This window comes from Cannabis sativa, chromosome 6, assembly GCF_029168945.1.
Source record: "Cannabis sativa cultivar Pink pepper isolate KNU-18-1 chromosome 6, ASM2916894v1, whole genome shotgun sequence".
In the NCBI taxonomy this organism is placed as follows: Eukaryota; Viridiplantae; Streptophyta; class Magnoliopsida; order Rosales; family Cannabaceae; genus Cannabis; species Cannabis sativa.
The window spans coordinates 29,140,143-29,164,228 of record NC_083606.1 but is presented as its reverse complement, the minus strand read 5'-3'; the positions used below and the strand labels follow the sequence as shown (position 1 = coordinate 29,164,228).

At 30.9% G+C, this 24,086-nt stretch overlaps 2 protein-coding genes across 2 annotated transcripts; both read right to left on the bottom strand.

Annotated features, from left to right (window-relative positions):
- Window positions 1-19,694: 19,694 nt before the first annotated feature.
- On the bottom strand, window positions 19,695-20,501 carry LOC115695093 (protein FAR1-RELATED SEQUENCE 1-like). Its single transcript, XM_030622186.1, has one exon. The coding sequence runs from the start codon at window positions 20,499-20,501 to the stop codon at window positions 19,695-19,697; it is 807 nt and encodes a 268-aa protein (XP_030478046.1).
- Window positions 20,502-20,594: 93 nt separating this feature from the next.
- Window positions 20,595-22,034, bottom strand: LOC115695092 (protein FAR1-RELATED SEQUENCE 5-like). Its single transcript, XM_030622185.1, has 3 exons — window positions 21,328-22,034; window positions 20,980-21,213; window positions 20,595-20,796 (listed from the first exon to the last, which is right to left on the bottom strand). Exons 1-3 carry the CDS (start codon window positions 22,032-22,034, stop codon window positions 20,595-20,597), a joined length of 1,143 nt encoding a protein of 380 aa, XP_030478045.1.
- Between the last annotated feature and the right edge of the window lie 2,052 nt (window positions 22,035-24,086).

The window sequence follows — 24,086 nt, the reverse complement described above, 5'->3', positions numbered from 1 at the left end:
AAGTTTCTTGGCTGCAGAATGGGGAAGATAACACCAAATATTTCCATTCTTTAATGAAGAAAAGGAAATTGGAAAATCGGATTACAACGTTTGAGTCACATGGTCAAATTGTTGATGACTATTCTGAAGTAGTGGAACATTTTCTTAACCATTTCAGGAACTTTATGGGCAAGAAAAGTTCAGCTACTAGGAGGTTGAATCAGGATTGCATCCAGCAAGGGCGAACTCTGACTTTAGAGCAACAAGCCAAACTCATCAGACCCTTCACCGAAAAAGATGTCAAGAAGGCTATGTTTGGAATCCATTCCACCAAGAGCCCTGGCTTAGAAGGATTTGGTTCGGGGTTTTTCAAGAGCCTCTGGAAAGAGATTGGGGCGGATGTTTCTAAGGCCATACTCAACTTCTTTGAAGAGGGTTCAATGTCGATATCTTTGAAGGACGCTGTCATTACTCTAATCCCGAAGACTCAAGATCCTAAGGATGCCAGTGATTATCGTCCGATAGCCTGCTGCAACACTGTGTATAAATGCATTTCGAAGATGATTTGCTCTAGACTGGCAGAAGTTCTTCCTTGTTTGGTGAGTGACAACCAGGGGGCCTTTGTTAAAAATAGACTCCTTGCTCATAACATCATGATCTTCCAAGACCTCCTCAAAGGTTACACTCGAAGAGACGTTTCTGCAAGATGTATAATGAAGATTGATTTGAGCAAGGCTTATGATACGGTGGACTGGCACTTTGTGGAAGACATATTAAACAGCCTTTGTTTTCCTTCGAGATTTATTCATTGGCTGCTTGTCTGCTTGAGAGGTACGAATTACTTCCTTTTACTTAATGGTCGGATTCAAGGTTCTTTTAAAGGAGAAAAAGGTCTTTGCCAAGGAGACCCCTTATCTCCTCTGCTGTTTGTGTTGATAATGGAATACCTGTCAAGGCTTTTATCTCAGGTTTCGAACAAAAAAGGATTTGGTTTCCACCCCCTTTGTAAGAATTTGAGACTAACCAACCTCTGTTTTGCTGATGACCTCATAATCTTTTGTAAAGGGAATATGAAATCTGTGGAGTTAGTTAATGATGCTTTTCAGGAATTCTGCCAAGCGACGGGACTTTCAGAAAACAAGAAGAAATCCCATATTTACTTTGGAGGGGTTAAGGAGGAAACCAAAATCAATATATTGGCTCTAACTCAAATGGAAGAGGGATCATTTCCCCTCAAATATTTGGGTGTAAAGCTAAGACCAACTAAATGGAAGGCTTCTGATTGTGGTGTGATTTTAGACAAGCTCAGATTGAAGTTAAATGGTTGGGCTAGTAGGAACCTCTCCTTTGCTGGTCGTGCTCAATTAATTCAATCTGTGCTTCTTGGCATTCATACCTTTTGGATGAGCCTCTTCATCTTACCCCAAAAGATAGTTGCAGCCATTGATAAGAATTGTAGAGACTTTCTTTGGGGAATGAATGGAAACAGGAGTAAACTCCACACCCCCTCCTGGGGAAAATTTTGCCTTCCCAAACATTCTGGTGGTATTGGGTTCAGAGAAGGGAAATTGTGGAATGTGGCTTTGATAGCTAAGCATTTGTGGGCTCTATCCAACAAGCAAGACAACCTTTGGATGAAATGGATCAACTCAATATACTTAAAGGGACAGGATGTTTGGTCTTATCTGGTGAAACCTGACGTAAGTTGGTATTTTAAGAAGCTTCTGAAGATCCGAAGTACAATGAATGTAAGTTTATTGAATCTTGCCTCATCTGGTTGTAAATTCAAAGTGCAGAGATTCTATGATGAAATGTTAAGGGCTGCTAAGGTCCCCTATGCAACTAATGTTTGGCATAAACTCATTGTTCCTAAGCATAGGTTCATTTATTGGCAAGTTATAAATGAACATTTGCTCACTCGAGACATTCTTAGCAGATTCCTTCCTATTGTTTATGACTTATGTGTGGTTTGTGATATGGATCCTGAGTCCCATAATCACATATTCATTGACTGTATATTTGCTAAAAAGCTGATTAAGAGGGTTGAAGGTTGGTCTGGTGTGCTGAACTGGCCGAGTTGTTTAAGAGAGTTTCACCAAATCAAACCTGCAAAAACTGATCTTGCTGCAGCAGTTTTAAATGCTGTCATCGCTGTTGTGCTTTACATGTTGTGGAAGAACAGGAATGATTGCCTTTTTAATGATGTTTGTAACAATGTTTCTTCCCTTAGTAAGGAAATTAAGTGTATTGTTAAGGCTAGAGTTGTTGGGGTTCATTGTAAAGTCAAAAGAGGAAAGATCAGTATGTTATGAGTGTTGTAAACAGCTGGTAACAGCTTGGGGGCTGGTGTGGTCCTTTTTGTGGTAGTTAGTTTGTTCCTCCTGCCTTGTCTTTGTATTTGGTTTGTCCTTTTGAATAAAAAGTTCCTTTTGTTCAAAAAAAAAAAAAAAAAAACTATATAAAAATGAGAATGTAGGTTTGGGCTTCCTACATTAAATTACAAAATTATCCTTTTTTTTATTAATTACTATTAAATCCTCACATCATTTAATCATAAGAAAAAAAATTATAGCTTAGAGAGCTCCACTTTTTATATACAATGCATACAAATACATATTTTTATTTCTTTTTATTAATAGTTTTTCATATGATTTGTTTATATAAAAAACATTACAAAAATAAAAAAGTGCGAATAATTTAATAATTGTAATTTAGAGAGCTCCACTTTTTATATACAATGCATACAAATACACATTTTTATTTCTTTTTACTAATAGTTTTTCATATAATTTGTTTATATAAAAAAGACTACAAAAATAATAAGTGTGAATAATTTTTGGGCTTTACATATTAAATTATTTATTTAATCTTTGTCTTTTTTTTTATTAAAATTATTTATAATTTAATATAAAATATTATAGTTTATATCTATGTATATATTATAGTTTATATCTATAATCATTACCATAAATAATTATATATTAACTAATAATTACATAATAAATTAATATAAATTATAATCATATTTGTGTTGATGAAAAAATATGCATATATTATAATTTATCTATAAAAATATTACCATTAAAAATAAAAAATTATTAAAATATTCTTTAAATTACTCTCTATGAATAATCTATAATCTATAACTATAAAAAAAAAATATTAATAGTTTTTAGGCTTTTACATCTTAAATTACTTAACTCTTATCTTTTTTCTTCCATTAAAATCTTTTATAATTTAATATAAATTAAATCATTTTGATAATTATTTTACTTTTACAAGCGAGAAATTTTGTGAGTGATATTTTTAATTTTTAATTATATATTAGCTAATAATCATACAACAAATAAATATAAATAATCATTGTTATGAAACACTATACATACATTATAGTTTATCTATAAACATCATAATTAACAACAAAAAATTGTTAAAATATTCTAATCCCTTACATAAATATAATAATATATTGTTTTAATCACTCTTTATGAATAATTATATATTAGATAATAATCACATAACAAATTATTTTAATAATTATATTTGTATTCATGAATAAAAATAATTTGCAGGCATATATTATAATTTAAGTATAAACTTGATCAACAATTAAAGAAAATTAGTAAAATAATTTAATTTTTTTGTATTAATTATCATAATAATATAACGAGGAGGTTCTAATGGTTACATTTTTATTGTAACCATCATGGTTACATTTTTTTAGCCATTGGATTACTATTAAATGGTTGTGATTAATTTGGAAATTAAATAAAAAAAATAAAAAATGGCATGTAACCTGATATTAACTTGTTAATTTATTTCCTTTTTAAACTTTAATCAAGGTTAATTATATTTTAAAATTAAATTAAGTATAAATATTAATTAATTTTTTGTAATTTATTATTAAATAAGGATCTTTTAGCAATTTATTTTTTTTATACTTAAATTATTTTAATTTTTGTAACAAAACTCTTAATAATTTAAAATTATACCCATATAATTTCATAATTACAATTTTATTGGAGATCGGAGATTGGAGAGGACGAATTCCAAACTTAGATCAGAGATTGGAGATCGAAGATTGGAGAGGACGAATTCCATTTCACTCATTCGCCGCTGGATAAAACAATTGCTTCGCTCAAATCAGGTACTTTACTTAGGGTTTTGTCTAGTTATTTTAAGTTTTATCAAGTGATTCTCTCTATTTTGTATAGCGTTCTACATTGACATTCTATAGGGATTTGATTTAGCTATTATCCAATTCTTTAATTACAGTTAGGTTTGTCGTAATTAATTTATAATGTTTAGTTCTGACATTTAGAAATTGTGTATATTGTTACCATTTGAAACGTTATAATATAATATCTGTTAGCAAAATTTGCCCTCTTTGCCCTCTCAGCCCATTTCTAATTTTCCCTCCATCGCCTTCTCAATGTTCAGTCACAATAAAAATTCAGGTGTTGTCTTGTAATCCATTATTGGTGAGTTATGTGTTTTCTCGATTTGATTTTCACAATGACCACTTATTATCTTTGTTTAAATGTGTTTGCTTTGCTTAACCTATCGAGTTGTTTGTAAGGGACTAAGTGAGATTATAAAGTGGACAGAAAATGTGGACAGAATTTGTGTGGCCATTAAGTGTTTGTTTTAATTCCTCAATGAAATGCATGAGAAATGCAACTAGTGGAAGAAACAAACCATACCAATATTATTTAGTTCCCCAATCAGAGGATACGTTGGTGTGTTTTCTGCATGAGAAGTGTTGTTGTGCTTATTTATGTCTGGATTTTAATTAATTGTCATAGAAATGAAAATTATGAACTTGATTTTTCCATGTGTGACTACTAGTTTATTAGATTTTTTTCGTTATTTCTTTCATTAAATTAATCTCAGCCTTTTACCTCAATGGCCTCTGTTGGCTCAAGCTCCAAACAGTCTTTGGTTTGTATATCATGATGTTTATGATCTTATTGTTTTCGTTTGTTGGTTTGTTTTTGTCTTGAGATTCGTTTGTAAAATATTACTTAATTACAGACCAATATTCGTCACTTACTTCCTTTAATGGTAGCTGCTATATCTGTTCTGTTGGGTTTTGTGCCCTAAATAAAACATATTTCAATATAATCAGATTTACTAATTAATAAAGATCAGAAATAACATTTTATGTTGCATGGTTCACATGATTTATTTCATGATTATATTTAATGTATAAATTCTATTAAGTCCAGAACATATGTATTTGTTAATGATTATAGTGTTGTCAGCACAGTGGAATATAATCTTGATTATATGTTCGAAAGTTTAATTTCTTGATTTGTCAGTTCACTAGATTTAGACTGGCATGATAATCAGCGATAGGTATGCTTACACCTTGGATAAGTGTTATGTTCTTTCCAGAGCATTGGCAAAGTTTACCAGTATCGGATGTATGGAGTATACATTGGAAGGGACTGATATTGAACTTTGATTAGATATGTTAAAGTTACCGTAATATCTATTCAATTCAATATCACCTAGTTGATCCTAGATCAAATGATCTTAATCCTGATATGGTTAGGTTCGATCTCAAGAGTATTATACATGTTCTTTGATTTGTTAGTTAAGCCTACTTTTTGGTCAGGGTGATACGTACATTTTGGGAACATGGTAGTGCAATTGAGTGGGAGCGCTGATCATAGATATGGAATCTATAGCTTCTATAGGTATTTAGAAATGAAACGATGATTTCCTTCGAGCTTGCTAAATAGAGATAAATGATTGAGCGCTCATTTTAGTGACTATATTAGTTCACTATAATATCATTTATAAGTGGCAAGTGTTTTAAGGATAAAATACATTAAAAGGGTGTAACGGTAATTTTATCCCTATGCAATGTATATTATCTATAGAGGATCATTGATTATTGGGATTATAACAATGGATAATTTATAGCGTATCTATATCGTGGAACATATAGAGCGTTCTATATGACTGAGAGTGCAATTCCAAGTTCTATGCGTGGATGCAACAAGAAATTAATAAGTTAGTGGATTTGCTTGGTAAATTCTGGATCTACTTATTGGAAGCTCGATTACATAGGCCCATGGTCCCCATACTAGTTGAGACCATACTGCTTGTAAGACTCAGTTAATTGATTTTAATTAATCAATTATAATTCTAAAATTAGACTATGTCTAGTTTATGAATTTTCACTAAGCAAGGGCAAAATTGTGAAGAAAAGAGATTCTAGGTTTTATTTATTAATTAAGAGACTTTGATTAGTCTAATTAATAGATATATTAAATGGCAGTATTATTTAATAATTAATTTTTAGTTATTAAATAATTGGAATTGGCATTTAAGTGGTCAAATTGGAAAATTGACGTTTTTAAGAAAATAGAATGGAAAAAAAATATCAAAATGGCAAAATTGCAAAGTGGGACCCAATAACAATCCATGGCCGGCCACACTTAGTGTAATTTACCATTTATTTTTCTATTATTTTAATGCTAATTAAATCTAACCTAAATCTAGGTGGTTACCTATAAATAGGTAGTGATGGCTTAAGGGAAAAGATGATGATACATCACATTCCTTCAGTAAAATTTTAAGCCTCCTTCCTATAGCAAAACCGAAACCACATCCCTCTCTTTTGTTCTTCAATTTTTTTTCATACCTTGAGTGATAGAGTGAGTGCCCACACACATCAAGTGGTATCTCAATCATAGTGTGGAAGACTGTGAAGAATCCAATCAACAAGAAGGAAAATCGGACTCAAGAATGAGAGAAAGAGATCCAGGTTCAAATCTTGATAATGCTCTGATACAGAAAGGAATTAAGGGCTAGAGATCTGAACGGAAGGAGTCATTATATTCTGCTGCACCCAATGTAAGGTTTTCTTAAACCCTTATGTGTTTTTTTCATTGTTTTAGAATTCATATTAGGATGTTAATGAAACATACTTGTTAGTAAATCTAGATCCTGGTAAAATATTTCCAACAACTGGCCTCAGAGCCATTGTAATGATTTACTTTCATGAAATATGAATTAAAACAATGATGTGTGTTGATTTGAATGGCTTCATGTGGTTTATGTGTTATTTGGTGAATGCATGTGTGTTGTACAAAATTTTTTCCATTAAAAATATTTTTTCTGTTTTTGAAAATATTTTATTTGGATTCCTTGTGAAAAATTAAGCAATTTTCTTTTTTACGGAACTCGATTCCGATAAAAATTGAAAGAGTTATGAATTTTTGAATTTTGGGTGCCATGGCTGTCGAGTGGGTCCAATGAGTGCACCAGGCACTCGGACAACACCATCCACGCGCGCGGATAAAGGGCTGATGCCTGTCTGAAGGCGTGTCACACCCGTGTCTTCAAACACGGGATCCTGCGTGCACGCCGAGAGAGACCCTGCACCCGCCGAGCCCAGCCGCACGTCCAACCCAGCAATTCCCCTTCCCTGCGCGCGTCCTGGGCATTTGCAGCCTCCTGGGGCTGCAGCGTGCAGCCTAGCTGCCAGCTTCACCTAATTTCCGATTTTTGTGGGATTTTTTCCTAATTTTCGATTTTTTCAATTTTCAAACCCTAAAATTAAAATAAAATATTATTTTTAATATATTTAAACTTAAATATAATTTTTAAAATTAATAATATTTATTTTTCAATAGAATATTATTATTTTATGATATTTTGAGGTTTAAATTTCAAAATTGATTATTTTATTTTTTAAATTATGGTCAGATTTAAAAATTTGTTAATTTCTTTAATATTTATATATTATTTAATTATAAGATGAGATATTTTGATATTTAATATATTTTAAATTAAAAGATAACTTTATCTTTTTTATTTGAAATATTATATTAAAATTATCTTATATGATAAATTAAATAATTAATAAATTTGAAATTAACATAGATATTTTTACAGATATTCTAACCATAATATATTCAAATTCAAAATTTATTATTTTGTTAAATATTTAATTGTTTATAAATTATAAGTTTAAAAATGATGTTTTTCTATTTTATATCATTTTACTTATTAGAAATTTATAAATTATATTTTAAATATTTAAATAGCTTAGATAATTTTTTAGAAATTTGAATATTGCTTAATTTAAGATATTTTGACATATAATTAGGAAAATTATTATTTATTTATTTATTATTTTATTCTTAAAATAATAATTATCTAACCACATCTATTTTAAAATTGATTTATTTTATCAATTTAATTTTATTAAATTATAAGGTTAGAAGATGATATTTGAAGATATTTTTTTTTTCAAATCATTTATCTTATTTGACATTTAATTTAATTTGATAAAAATAATTCAAAATAAACCTAGATATTTTAAATTATTTTTCATTTTTGAATTTAAATTTTGATGAGATTTTAAGGTTGGTTTTTAACAATCCTAAATTTTCAAAATTTAGTTGGTTAGTTTAAAATAATAATTTAATTATATTAATATTTTATTTCACATCTGTTACATGAACATTGTTTATTTAATTTTATTATTTATTCAAAACTTTTTTTTTAACAAACCTATTATTTATTTGATCTAAATTGATATGATTAACTTGTTGACAGATCCAATGATCTGATTTTAATCATAGTCCAATGGTCAATAGATCCTATAAATAATTTGTAACAGGTAAATTTTGTACTTCTTTCATCTGTGTGAACCTAGTAACATGATAGGGCCCATCCAAATCATTTGACCTGTGTGAGCCTATATGTTTGCTATTGGGCTTAGATGCATATAGGAAGCCCATTTAAGTTTTATTAAGTAAATAGACTAGGTTGCGAAAATAAAATTTGACATAAGTAATTTTATTTAATCCCAATTAGAATTTGGCTTATTCAATTAATAACAATTATTTATTTAAAGGTTAAATTCCTCTCCTTTGGGCCTTGTGTGAGAGTTAAGGGGCCAATAGCAGTGGGTACGACATACTGAACCCAAATCTCCCTCACATGAACCACCCCAATTGTGAAGGCCCATTTGCCTTATTTAAATAATTGTATTAGGTTAATTATATTAGTCTAACCTAATTAAAATTGAATTAGCAACATAATTAATTTTAAAATATATGAAATATATTTTCCATTTAATATTTTAAAGTTAATTTTAGAAAAACACTTAGTTAATTTAAATATACTCTAGATTGTAATTTCTAGTACTAGTTATGTTTTCTAATATTTAATTAGGAAAATATTTTAAGTTAAAAATTAATTATTTATTTTAATTAATTTTGGACCAACTTAAATGAAAAATATTTTTTCTAGTATTAAATTAGAATTAATAATTAAGTTTCTTATATACTTGATTATTTAATTCTTGTATTGAATACATTTAATTAAATTGAAAATTAAATATTTAAGTTGATTTCATTCTTGATACTTAAATATTTACAGCAGCCCTATGTTAGTTCTGTTCACCTGGGTCTGGAAGGGAAAGCCGTGGCAAGTCTAATGCAAATTCATCATAGAACTGGGATGTGGAGGTGATATCTTGTTGGAAATTATTTTACCAGGATCTTAGATCTACTCACAAGTATGTTTATTAACATCCTAAATATGAACTTTCTAAAACGATAAATTAAACACATATAAAGTTTAAGAAACCTTACATTGGGTGCAGCAGAATAATATGACTCCTTCCGTTCAGATATCTATCCCTTGATTCCTTTCTGTAGCAGAGCATTATCAATATCTGAACCTGGATCTCTTTCTCTGAATCCTTGATGCTGAATCTCCTTTGCTGATGATCTTTCTTCACGATCTTCCTCACTATGATTGAGGTATCACTTGATGTGTGTGGGCACCACTCATACACTAAGGATTTCGAAATTCTAAGGAAGAAGAGAGAGAGTGGTCAGCTAAAGATAGGGAGAGAGAAGGCTCAGTTTTTCTGAATCAGAAGAAGTCAGAAGAAAAGTGTAATTTTCCTGAAGCCTTCACTATCTATTTATAGCATTCCACTAGGGTTAGATTTGAATTATGTGGCATTAAAATAATGAAAAAAATCAACTTAAAATACCTACATAGGTGGCCGGCCATACACTTAGTGGATTGGGCCTTGCTTTTTGCAATTTTGCAATTTTAACACCTTTTGTATCTGATTTTCTCAAAAATGCCAATTTCCTAATTCAACCATTTAAATGCCAATTCTAACTATTTAATAACTATAAATAATTATTAAATAATATTGTCATTTATCATATTTATTAATTGAACCATACAAAGTATCATAATTAACAAATATGCCCCTATAAACTCTTTCTTTACAATTTCGCCCTTACTTAGTGAAAAATTCACAAATAGACATAGTCTAATTTGAGAATTATAATTGATTAATCAAAACCAATTACATGAGTCTTACAAGCAATATTATCTCAACTAGTGGGGGGACCATGGGTCTATATAACCAAGCTTCCAATAAGTAGATCAAGAATTTAGCACACTAACTTATTAATTCTTCGTTGAATCCACGCATAGAACTTAGAATTGCACTCTCAGTATATAGAATGCTCTATATGTTCCACCATATAGACACATCATTAGTTATCCATTGTTATAATCCTAATGTGATCAATTATCCTCTATATGAATGATCTACACAGTAAAGGGATTAAATTACCGTTACACCCTACAATGTATTTATTCCTTAAAACACTTGACCCCGTATAAATGATATTTCAGCTTATGTGAAATGAGTACTCCACCATTTATGTTCGTTTGGTCAAGCTCGAAGGAGATCATCCTTTGCTTACTATTCGCCAGATAGAAGCTATAGATTCCATGTTTATGATAGCGCTCCCACTCAATTGCACTACCGTGTTCCCAAAAAGTACGTATCACCCTGACCAAAAGGTAGGCTTAACTAACAATTCAAGGAACACGAATAGCCTTTCAAGATTGAGCCTAATCATAACAGGATTAAGATCATTTGATCTAGGATCAACTAGGCGATATTGACTTGAATAGTTTTTACGGTAAGTTTAATTAAATCTAAGTCAAAGTTCAATATCGGTCCCTTCCGATGCATACTCCATGCATCCAACCTGAGCTTTACTTTAACCAATGTTCTGGAAAGAACATAGTATTTCTCCAAATACAAGTAAACTCTGTTGTAGATTATCATATCAGTAAAACTAGGGCTGAACATCGGGCGGGTTTACCGAGTTTCGGGTTGGCGGGTTTCGGGTTCACGGGTTTCGGGTTCAAAAAATTGAAACCGAACCCAAACCCGAATAGGGCACGGGTTGGCGGGTTGGCGGGTCACGGGTTGGCGGGTTTCGGTTGGTTGGGTTTAGCGGGTTGGCGGGTTGACCCGGTCAACTCAGTCAACTCGGTCAACTCTTTAAAAAAATTAATTTTTTATTCAAATAATTATTTTTTTTATTTTTTTATTTTTTAAATTAAGCATATATAATATAACAATTTGTTCATAGTATCTACTATTGAAGAAAAAAAGCATTAATCAATCCAACCAACAAACAAACAACCTATTTATCAAAGATTCAAATCAAACTTCATATTCATGTTCATGAATCATGATAAAAGTGAAAACTAAAATATTTCAAAATACATCCCTATCTAATATCCATAGTCTATAAAAATCTAAAGTCCATATTATATATATAAATAGTAACAAAAAAAACATATATATAATATATTTAAAAATTGGGTTGGCGGGCGGGTTCGCGGGTTCAACCCGAAACCCGGTACCCCTAAAATCTCAACCCGCCAACCCACCCGAAGGGTACCGGGTTGAACCCAACCCGCCCGAAACTTTTTTTAAAAAAATTTTTTGCGGGTTCACCAGTTCGGGTTCGGGTGTGTTGCTCGGGTTCGGGTCAAACCCGCTCAAAATGTTCAGCCCTAAGTAAAACCCTGTGTCTGATAAATCTAGGAAACTTTATTCACATAGTCATGTTTACTTTCCAATGTGTTGACGGCACAATAAACAGGATCAAGTATGTGAAAAGGGTTTTAGATGAATTTATACATTATGTACATATAATCATGAAATAAATCATGTGAACCATGCAACATTAAATGTTATTTCTGATCTATATTAATAAGTAAATCTGATTATATTGAAATGAGTTTTATTTAGGGCATAAAACCCAACAAACTCCCACTTGCACTAATATAAAACAAAAAGTGCGTTTCAAATAATCTCAACACATTGATATACAAATCAAGTGTAGTAGTAGTAAACTCGTCGTAATAGGATCTGAAAGGTTGAATTAACCACAACCTTTTCTCCACCATTACTCTTCCTTTAATCACAAAATCATTGATAATGTGAAATTCCTCTCTATATGTCCACTCTCTTGGGATACTGGATTCTATACCTTTGGCAACTACTTTTTGTTAATCAGGAAATTAACACTAGTAGTTTAAGGCAATTTGGAATGATGCCAAAAATGTATAGAACTTTCCTTAGACTGAATAAGTACCTTTCCTGCAGCTTTAACATTCAGTCTCTCTCTGGTAGACCTAGAGACTTCAGATAGGTTTTTACACTTCTCCAAAATCACTATTCCACCCCCAGAGTAACCACCATCTTATCAGAAATATTTACTAGCACAAAGGCAAATTTCAAAATCTGATATGGTGTAGTCTAAGAGTTTTAAACACACCCTTATAGACTAACATATAGTTCCTCTTCTTAATCTTAAAATTTACTTGATTGTCTTCCAATGTTCTTCTCCTGGATTAATCTGATACCTACTCATTACTCCCACTCAACAGCAGGTGTCTGGTCTAAGGCATACAAAAGCATATCTAAGACCTCTCACTGTTGATATAAGAAATTCTTTCATGGCTTTATCTTTTCTGGAATAGTTGAGACCTTTCCTTAGATAAAATCTATGCCTAAGAAGTTGTGAAGCTTCTATAGATTGCCATTAGAAAGAAAATGCTTCAGCATCTTACTAAAGTAAGTTGCTTGCATTAGAGTAAGTAATTACCAGGTATACCACAAGCCATAGGTTTAGATAAACTCAAACCTATAATACTAGGAACAGGAAGTTTGTTAAGTCCATTGATTGGACTTATAAACGAAAATTTCCTTTTATGTCCTTGTAATAGAAAACTTTAGGTTACTCCATGTGAATGGATTAAACCATAGTTCTATTGGCTTTCTTCTTAGTTTCTTATCTTGACAATCCATTACTTGTTTAAACTCACAATGGATTTTAATCACTAGTGTCTCCCAAGTTACATTGGAGACCGACTGCCTGGTTCCTGTTCAGGCTATTAGTAGTGGTATTCAAATGCCTTCATCCTTTGGCCTCCTGGTTGAAGATTGCAGAAAAATCTTAAACGATTTGGATTTTGTTAAGTTTGTAAGACGTTCTACTAATAAGGCGGCGCATTTCCTTGCGCGTTGTGCTTGTTTATTGTCAGATTGTGTTTTTTATTCAAACAACTGCCTTTCGGAGTTGTTAAGTATTGTATTGGCGGATTCTTGAAGTTAATAAAATTGCCAATCTTCCATTAAAAAAAATGTATAAATTTTTGAAATTTAAAAAAATGTTTAATTTTTTTTTTTAAAAAAAACATAACATTATTTAAAATAAAAAAAATTATAATATTATTTGAAAGACTTACTATTTCCTTTATCTTAGATGAATATACTATTGGACTATCATTGTCAGCAAGTGAGTCCCAAACTTCAACTTTTTTCAGAGACACCAACAGTCGTGCGAGAATATAATGTTTCGAGAATAAGAGTGGAATAAAAATCTAAAAAAAATTCATGTTATTTTGTATTTATTGAAGAAAAAAATTAAATAAGGAATAATATTATCATACCTCGTTACATTTATCAAGAGAACCCATGTATAAATCATAATAACACATTTTCTTCCAACGTTGATAAAGTGGTAGATTGTTGTAGGGTAGCGTCTCATTCTACACAATCCAATATATTCATGTTATAATTTTCTTCCAATATAATTATGAATACAATATAACTATTACTACTCACAGTTATGTTAGCTGGAAGATACCATCTTCTTGCTTTTCCACAAGTTTTGTTCCTCTCGTCATTGGTTAATAAAGTAGAGACCATAGTCAAAAACTATATAATAAAACAAAATTAATACAAACAATGAAACCATCGAACACCTTATTCATAATATAATCACATTAATTACCGTTATTTCTACTTCTTTTCCAGGGCCAAGGTATCGAAAATCTGATCGTAAAAGATGAATGTCACTATTCCTTACAATCACTTGCCTATACATGAAAAATGTGTAAATTAAGACATACATGAAAATAAATAAATTTAATTAATAAAACAAAATAATCATAACACTTACTGGGTATCATTGGAGTTTGAATATATATACTGTAACATATCTCTGTCCTTATTTCTTAGTGTATTTTTGTAATGACCGCTCTAGTAATGTGGATTAGTAAAGGCAATTAGCACTAATTTTTATTATTTTATTATTATTTGTGAATTAATTTATTTGTGGACCCCAATATTTAGAAATAAATATTAGAGTTATAATTTCTCAATTCCGGAGATTTTATTAAACTCTAGGGGTATTATTTAGCTTATATGTGAAATATGTTAATTTTGTAATTTTTGCTCGGCGACAACGGAAAATGCGATGGATGGCTAGATAATCACATGAGTAAGTTTAGAACCCTATTTTATGGTGGGGAATATTTTAGAAAAAATTAATTATCGGGATTGAGCGGGGTTATGGATTTTGACCATTTTACCCCTAGCTTTAGAAATACCCTAGTTTTAAGTCTAAGGGCATTTTGGTCTTTTGTTTATGGATGAGTGAGGTGGCTGCCCAAGTTATTGACACCTAGCACCTTAATTTTCAGGCAAGGATTAATCAATCCTTTTCCCAATTTGGAAAAATCAAAGAAAAGAAAAGAAAACATTTCCTCTTGAACTCTCTCTCTCTCTTTCTATTCGGCTGAGGCAAATCAAGGATCAAACCAGAATTTTTTCCTTCCATTTCTGTGAATCTAAGCTAGGATTCAAAGTGGTTTTATCTAAGGTAAGCCCTAGAACTCTTGCTTATGTAATTTTTGAGCTTTTTACTTAGTTTGAACATGTGATTTTGGGAGTAAGTGGCTGTTAGGTTTTAAAGTATTTAAGGTTTGAATTTTAGGGTTTAGTTGAGTTGATTCTAAGTCCTAGCTGCTGGTTTTAAAGGGTGTGGATGGTTTTTATGCAATTTTAGGTTTAAAGTTCAAAGCTTTGTTCATTAATGGCAACTTGAGTTGTGATGGTTTATTCTGAGAATTACTGCCTGGAAATCATTGTGTATGCATTGTATAGGTATACTGGAGAGTTTGGTAAAGATTGGGATTGAATTGAATCAAGGGGGATGATTTTTGGTTCCCAAGAGAGAGGAATTCGGTTAGGGTGGTCTGTACCAACCGGTCGACCGGTTGGTGACCCAGAACCGGGATGCCGGTTGGGAACCGGTCTACCTGTTGGGGGAATTTCCAGAACCCTAGTTTTGGCCAATTTTGAGTTATATAGGGTATTGTCATGAGGTTTATCGATAGGGAAACTTTTAGTTTCAAGTTTTAAGTCCCGAAAAGTGATTTAGCGAGTCACTCATCTGTATTACTATTGTTGTGATTAGGGCATCCATCTAGCACGTGAATTCCGTTCAGGTCGGCCAGCACACTTGAGTTCGGAAATTAGGTAAGAACTGTGTATAATGTATGATGTGATTATCTGAATGTGTGTATATGTGTTTATATATGCATGCTTGAATTATGTTAAACACTACCAACACTTGTATGAATAAGTTATAGAGTGTATTGGTACAGTGATTGTTGTGATTATGAGTACGATACAGTGATACCAACACAAGCATGGATAATGCTAAGGTGTGTGGTACATCACTCAGTGTTACTTCATGATCGGGATAAACCCTACCAACACTCGTACAGTGAGGTACGTTGTGTATGTGGTATAGTGGTTGTACCCTGGTATTGAACGTTCATACTCATCTGTTAAACTCTGTAAATAGGTGTATGGGCGCCTATTTACAGGTCGGAAATTATATGGTATGTTATATGCATTTCTTACTGAGTCTGTTGACTCACAGTTTCTACTTCCATGTGTAGGTAAAGGAAAGACGAAGGCTGAACAGGAATGAACCTGAGCTCGGGTGAGATTGTACATGTCAAGCGGCGCGACCTGGAGTGTTCGGTCTCGGGACATCTGGGAGTTGTATTTTGAAAGTCGCTGTGCGACCCAGAACTTGTGAATTTTGAATGTAAAGTTTAAACAGTAAATTTTTAAAAGTTTGAAATCGGGATCCCGGGATTTGTAAATATTATATTATATTACAAAGTTTAATATTTAAAGCAAAAGTTTTAATTTGACACGTTTTTCGAGAAATTTCTTTGATTAGCAAAGATTGCACAATAATTGAAAAAGCACTGTAGCGTGCCTTAGCATTAGGGCGTTACAATTTTCTAGTTTAAAATTTTCGAAGAAAATATTATCTCCTTTGGAAGTATTTATGGGGGACACATTATCTGTTCATGATGAATTATTTTCTGCTATTACACACAATTCTTCGTCATACTTCCAACCAATATTCACCCACTTTATCTTCTTATCTTCAATATTTTCCTGTAAATTTATTTCTGCATTCCTTTTTTGTTGTAAGACACTCTTTGATTTCCTTCATTTCTTTCTCTAAATTTTGAATTTTATGCTCAATGCTATTTCTCCATTCATGATCATTCATAGACTTCATACTATTGAAATAATAAGACATAAAATATTAAGGGCTTTTTCATTTTTACACTTCAAAACAGTTTTTTCTGCATTTTTACGAAATTCTACATAGAAACCCTTATTGCAACTAGCGCTGCAACCTAAATTGGAACAAAAGATCGTACATAAACCCCTATTGTAACTAGCGCTGCAACCACTTTAGAAACTCAAACCGTAAATTTGAAAAAAAAATTAAAAAAAATAGTATATGGGATAATTCCCAAAAATATTATTAATTTTTTTTATTATTCAATATATATAACCATCATAATCGTATAAATTAAGTATATTAATTTTAAAGGAATGTTTCCATTATGAAAATATAATTATTATTATTATTATTAATAAAAAATATAATTAAATAACCAAGTATAACATTCCAAATATAAGAATATATTATTTAAAAGACAACTATTATAAAGATTCTTAATTTATAAATTAAATATAAATTAAGTATGTAAAATAATTTATTATATTAGATACTATAGTAAATGATAGAATTGGTGCGTTTTCACCTATTTCACACAAAAATTAAATTTTCTAAAATGAAAATAAAAGTAAGGTAGGTGGTCTTGAATTCGGATCTCTTCAACAATAAACTAGTGGTACAACCATTACACCAAATTAAATTATTTAATATTATTTGGTTTACAATATATTTAAATAGTTTATAATTAGTATATGTTAGGTTTCATCTTATTATTTCGTTTAAATGTTCACATGTCTTTTTTAAATTAGCAAATTTACCGTGTAAAATTTGACAACTATCAAATCGTACCCCCTGAAAATAAAAATAAAAAATATTCAACATTCTTTTAGTAAAAAATCAATTTAGATGTTAAAAAAATATATTAAAATTTTAAATTCAAAACTCCCTAACTTTATAGTCTTAAGCGAAATAAGGATAAAAACTATTGAACTGATACTGACGAGACATATGTCAGCTTCTATTTACATAGTCAAAAAGAAGATATTTACTCGTTCAAGTAGATTAAATGTAATCATATACTGCAACCTCAGATTACATATAGCAGCCAACGAAAAGAATAAGAAGAAAATGCAGTTCAAGTTAAGCAGTTATGAATTATTATCCCACATGGAATTAAATAAAACGTGAGAATTGTCCACATTTCATGAACAGTTACATATTAAACTGATCCCAACAAAATAACGAAAAACCTATATTCCTATGAATAGGGGCATATGTTGGATTTTGTGCCCTAAATAAAACCAATTTTAATATAATCAGATTCACTAATTAAAATAAGATCAGAAATCGCTTTTATGTTGCATGGTTCACATGATTTATTTCATGATTATGTTTAATGTATAAATTCTATTAAGTCCAGAACATATATAAATATGTATATATTTGTTCATGATTATAGTATCGTCATCATAGTGGAATATAATCATGATTATATGTTCAAAAGTTTAATTCCCATGATTTGTCAGTTCACTAGATTTAGACTGACATGATAATCAGCGATAAGGTATACTTTATTACACCTTGGATAAGTGTTTATGTCCTTTCCAGGGTATTGGCAAAATTTACCAGTATCGGATGTATGGAGTATACATTGGAAGGGACCGATATTGAACTTGGATAAGATATCATAAACAAACTATAATATCTTTCTAAGTCAACTAATTGGATCTTCTCGTGACATACAGATTAAGGACATGGTAAATCAATTGAGTGGGAGCGCTAAACATAGATATAGAATCTATAGCTTCTATAGGTATTTAGAAGTGAAACGATGATTTCCTTCGAGCTTGGCTGAATAGAGATAAATGATTGAAGCCTCATTTCAATAATTATATTACTTTACTGAAGTTAATTTATAGGTTGCTAAGTGTTTTAAAAATAAAATACATTGAAAGGTAGAATAGTAAATTTGTCCCTATTCAACGTCCATCATCTATAGAGGATCTTTGACTATTAGCATTGTAACAATGGATAATCATAACGTATCTATATCGTGTTACATAAGGGCGGGTACCCGCAAGTATAATTGCCATCCTTACAACCAGATTAAGAAAATTATAAAATAAATTAGACTGAACTAAGATAATGGTTATAAAAAATAAAGTAGAAGTCAAAATGCACTAACATTTATAGGCGGCTTAGGCTTGTGCCTATGGCTTACATAGCCCAGGGTCCTATAAATTTATTTTCCTTTTAAAATTACACAATTTTTTTTATTGATTTTGAAAATTAACACATTTTTTTTCAACATAAAGGCCCAAAATGATATTATTTTTCAAAATATTATTTTGTTAATATTTTTCGTTCAACTTTTATATTTACAAATATTTAGTGTTGTTGTATCAGTGGATAATGTTTTTTAAAAAATATAAATCAGCACAAATTTTAGTTAATTTTACTATAATTTTTTTTTTGTTGTAAAGTTTAAAAATTATTTGTTTAGTTGGCCACTTATATATAAAATAAATAAAAAATAAAAATAATACACTTATTTTGGAAGTTTATATATTAAAAAAAAATACTAACAACAATCAAATATTAAGAAAACTTACTAGTTACACTATTATAATTGGTTTAATTCATTATTATAATATTTTGGTTTACTTTTTTTTTTTTAATTATAGAATTTAAATTAAATGGATTGATAAATTAGCATAAATTAAAGCAATCTTTATTTTAAACAAAAATTTTGGAGTTGATATCATGATTCCAGCTTTTTTTAATATAATTTGGAATTATACTAGAACTTAAAAAAAAAAAAATGTGATATTTTTTTTATTTTGAATAAAAGAAAATATTACTAATATATTTAAAACATAATCAATCTTATAATATAAAATAGTATCTGTCCAAATTATAATATCCAAAAATAAAAAAAAAATACTTCAAACAATATGATTATTATCAAATAAAAATTAAGAACCAGTCCAAATTTAAGAAGCTCTTTTAACTTTTTTGTCCCTTTGAGCTTTCTTCTCCACCATCCTGCTTATGTGGGCAACTTCTTGAGTTATGTCCAGTACATATGCATGTTTTGCATAATCTAGGCTTACTTAGCTCCTTTATTTTACTACCACTTTCAGCAAACAATCTTTGAGAGGATTGCGATTTCGTTGGCCTACCCTTATTTGCTTCTAATTTTGGATCGTTAATTTGAATTGTAAGCCAAAAATCTTCATTTCCATCATCATCATCTTCATTGTTTGTCATATTTTGTAGGTCTTCTACCAATGTTGACATCACACTCATAGCCTTTGTAAATGCTCTTTGAGATTTGGTAGCATAGTATGATACCAAACTTGTTTGGGTGTTGATTCTACCATACCTAGTATTTTGTACTGCATTGGGATGTGGACATCTTCTCTCTTTACCAACTGATTTAGGATCAATGTCTTTTGCATCTTTCATCCAACGAGAATTGATAAGGCAAGCTGGAAAATTACCTTTGTTTGAGTGCTTCATGGATGCAAAAATGTGTCTACAAGGTATTTCTTTAGTCTCAAACCAATAGCAATTACATCTGATGTCTTCCTCATCATGAGAAATAAAAACCTTACGCTTAGGATGATTATTCGTATACTTTGATACTAGAAATAAATCATAATTAGGTACAATCTCAGACTTTGAGCAAGAATACCTATCTCCCTTTTTTATCTCACCTTTGACTAGGTTGAATACTTTCCTTGTAAAGATTGAAGTTGCTTGTTCTTCAATGTTTGGCATGCTTGTCAGTTTTGGACATGGATTAGTCATATTTGTCTTGTAATTTTCTGCGATTTCATTATAACGTAAGGCAACTACGCCATTGTCACAATGCCTCAAGAACATCCACGATGGTAGCCCTTTTTATAAATCTTTTTTGATGAATGCGTTCATAGACTCGCATATTCCAGTTGCTCTGGCCCCACCGAAAAAATGACCCCGCAAAAATGTATCTGCCCACTTGTGCCTCGTAGCATATTGTTCATCAAACCAATTATTGTTGGATAAGTTGTAAGCATCTTTCAATTTCTTCCAATTATCTTCCCATTCGCTATATGAATAATACCTTAATGAACGTGAAATTAAGTAAGTAATATTGTTAAAATTAAATCGACAATAACTTTAAATATAACATAGCTAAATAATTAATAAAAAAATTTAAAATATATCATACTTGAAGATCAATTTCTTAAATTCTTTGGTGAATCCAGTTTTATGTATATGAAAAATTGCATTTTTTAGTAAATACCATGAGCATATTTGATGAACTGTTTCAAGCATCACCTCATTCAGTGCTTTTTTCATAGAGAGATAGCCATCAGTCAACATTGTTTTTGGCATCTTAACCTCCATACACTCTAAGAATGTCTTAAGAAGCCATTTATAATTTTCCCATTTCTCATTTTTAAGAAGACAAAATCCAAATACACATGTTCTATTCTGGTTATTGTACCCAAGTAGAATTACTAATGGTTTTTCATATCTGCTATCACATAAAAATAAAATTTTCACTTTTGGAACAGAGTTATTAATAATTAAAACTAAACTAATTTAAAAATACTTATGTAATGTTGTTAAAATTATATATGTACAATACCTGTTTGTTTTGTAGGTTGCATCAAAACATAGACAATCCTCAAATAATTCATAATCTACTTTCATTGATCCATCAGCCCAAAATAAGTTAGTTAACCTATTGTTTTCATCAACATCATGGTTGTAAAAGAAGTCTGCATCCAGACCTTTCTTTGATTCAAGATAACCCATGGCAGTGGTTGTATCACAATCATCCCAATTTCTAAAGTTGTTTCTCAAACCTCTATATAAATCAGCTTTTATACATCCCACCTTCTCCCAACCTCCATATATCTCTACTAGATATTGCCAAATGTGAGAAGTTTTTATTCCAGCCCTTTTCATCAACAATGCTACTTCCCTCACAGGTTCAGTTAGTTTTCTATTTGATCTAACAAATGGTTTTTCGTGAGACTTAGCTAGAGCATGACTATGATGAACCCTAAAACATTTAACAAACCAAGTATTGGTTTTTTTGTTCAAAAGTATTTTTAAGGTAGTCCTACAACCCACTCTTGTCACATCACGTTCTTCCTTTTTTCGATTTTCAATATGCTTATATTTTTCATCTCTAAAGCCTTCACTTGAACAATGCCAACTTCTACAATTTACAACACCACTATTGTTTTTCCTTTCCAATTTTTTTCTCACACTAATGCCTATTAATTTAGCATATAAAAAATAAAACTTCTCAGCTTGTTCTATTGAAAGGACTTCCTTACCTACCATGTCAGACTCAACTATATCTTCTAAATTTTTATCAATCTGCAAAAAATTTAAAAGTCCCTCCAAACAGCTACATCAGGATCAATTTGTTCATGGCTAACATCTTCAGTGTCATGCTCAATTCCACTGTTACTCATGTCAGAGACATCTTCTTCACATTTCTTTTTCACAAAACTCATGAAATGAAAAAAATTATCTTCATCTTCGGACAAATTTGCTATAGGTTTTATGTTTTCGTTGTCAATCATTTTCGATGTAAGTGTGGTGGAGAGTGAATGAAAGAGGATAATTGCGAGTAAGACTTTAGTTAATTAGAATTTATAATTAAAAAAAAAAATAAAAAATCAAGACTTTAAAGATTAATTAAGTTTTAATTAAGTGTCAATATAATATCATCATGTTTTTTTTTTTTTTTAGGAAACATATATTAAAATTTAAGGAAGGTTTTATTTACACCCATGAAATTATAAGTAAACCCACATTACTAAGTTTACCCCAATTAAATAATACTTTTTACAAGGGAAATTTGATTTTCTATGCATTTTTTATACCGAAATTTATTTCCCAAACTAATAGTTATAGCTATTGGAAAAATGGGTATACTTTTCCCTAAACCCTAAAATACCCCTCCCATTTTTCTCAACCTCTCTCTCTCTCTCTTCCTCCTTTCTCTCTCAAATCAAACCCAAACCCCACTAAGCCTCCACACCGAGCCACCTCCTCCACAGCACAAAACCCACGCCGATCCACCTCCTCCACCGCACAAAACCCATGCCGATCCACCTCCTCCACTGCACCGCTCGACCGCCGCAACCACCACACCGCTCGACGCCGTGACCACCACGAAAACCCACGCCGATCGGCCACCTCCTCCACCACGAACCCATCTCAACCGAACCACCAAGTCTGATGCAATCCGATTCAGGCCGATGCAGGTCTGATGCTCCATGTGAATGGGTTGGGGAAGACGAAGACCCGATGGGTCCGATGGGGACTCGATGGAGTCCGATGGGGTCCGATGGCACCCGATGCTGGATGGGGCTGGGTCCGATGCATGTGCTGAGTGATTTTTCAAAAAAATTGTGTTTGGTCCGATGCTTGTGGAGTCAGATTTGAATGAGGGGGTAATGTGGGAATTAAGTAAATATTGTCTTATTTTACCAATATAGGGTATTTTAGGTTTAAGGGAAAAATTTCCCCTTACTGTAAGGATAAAAAATCGAATTTTCCTTTTATAATCACACCCCACTTTGTTTTACCAAAAGGGTATTATTAAGTATACTTTATACCCCAAAAATTTCCTAAAAAAACTGAAAGATATCACACCAGATGCTTTCTGGTTTGCCAACGCTTCGAAGAATCAAGTCCGGTTACAAGCTACCAGCCCCTCCACCAAATCGATTAATCTTAGGTTGATTTTCATTTCTACGGCCAAACTCACCATTTTTATCCTTCCCAATATCTCTGATTTCTTTTTCCAAATATATTATTTGCATGTGATTCTTATTTATCAAAGTTTATCAAAAGAAAAAAAAACACATTTATCTAATTATTTTTTATAATTCGGACTTGTACTCTTTGTATATATAATTGATGCGCCCAGTCCAACTGAGCCAGCCATGCGTGAATGGTGCGCCACTGATATATTAATTCTTAGGACATATTTCTATTGGATAATTAATCTTAGAAGCAGAGTTTTTGAAATTTATTATAGTGTATATGTGTGAATCTTTATAAAAAAAAATAAGATTATTGTGAAATTTTGAATTGTTTTATAAATAAGATTTTCTCTTAACTTTGTTTCTCAATTGATGAATTTAGGATTTAAAATCTTTTCACGAGAACTGTTCTTCTTTTTTTTTTAAAAAAAATGTTTTTTACAATCTCTATTTGCCCAAAAATTCACTATCCTTTTTAAATTCATTGCCAAATAAATAAAAGGTAAATGTGACGCTGATTTTTGTGATGCAAAAATGGAATTACATTAAAATTTTATGATATTATTAAGATGTCACTAATAAAATATCCCATCTCAAGACAATCAACTAATTGATA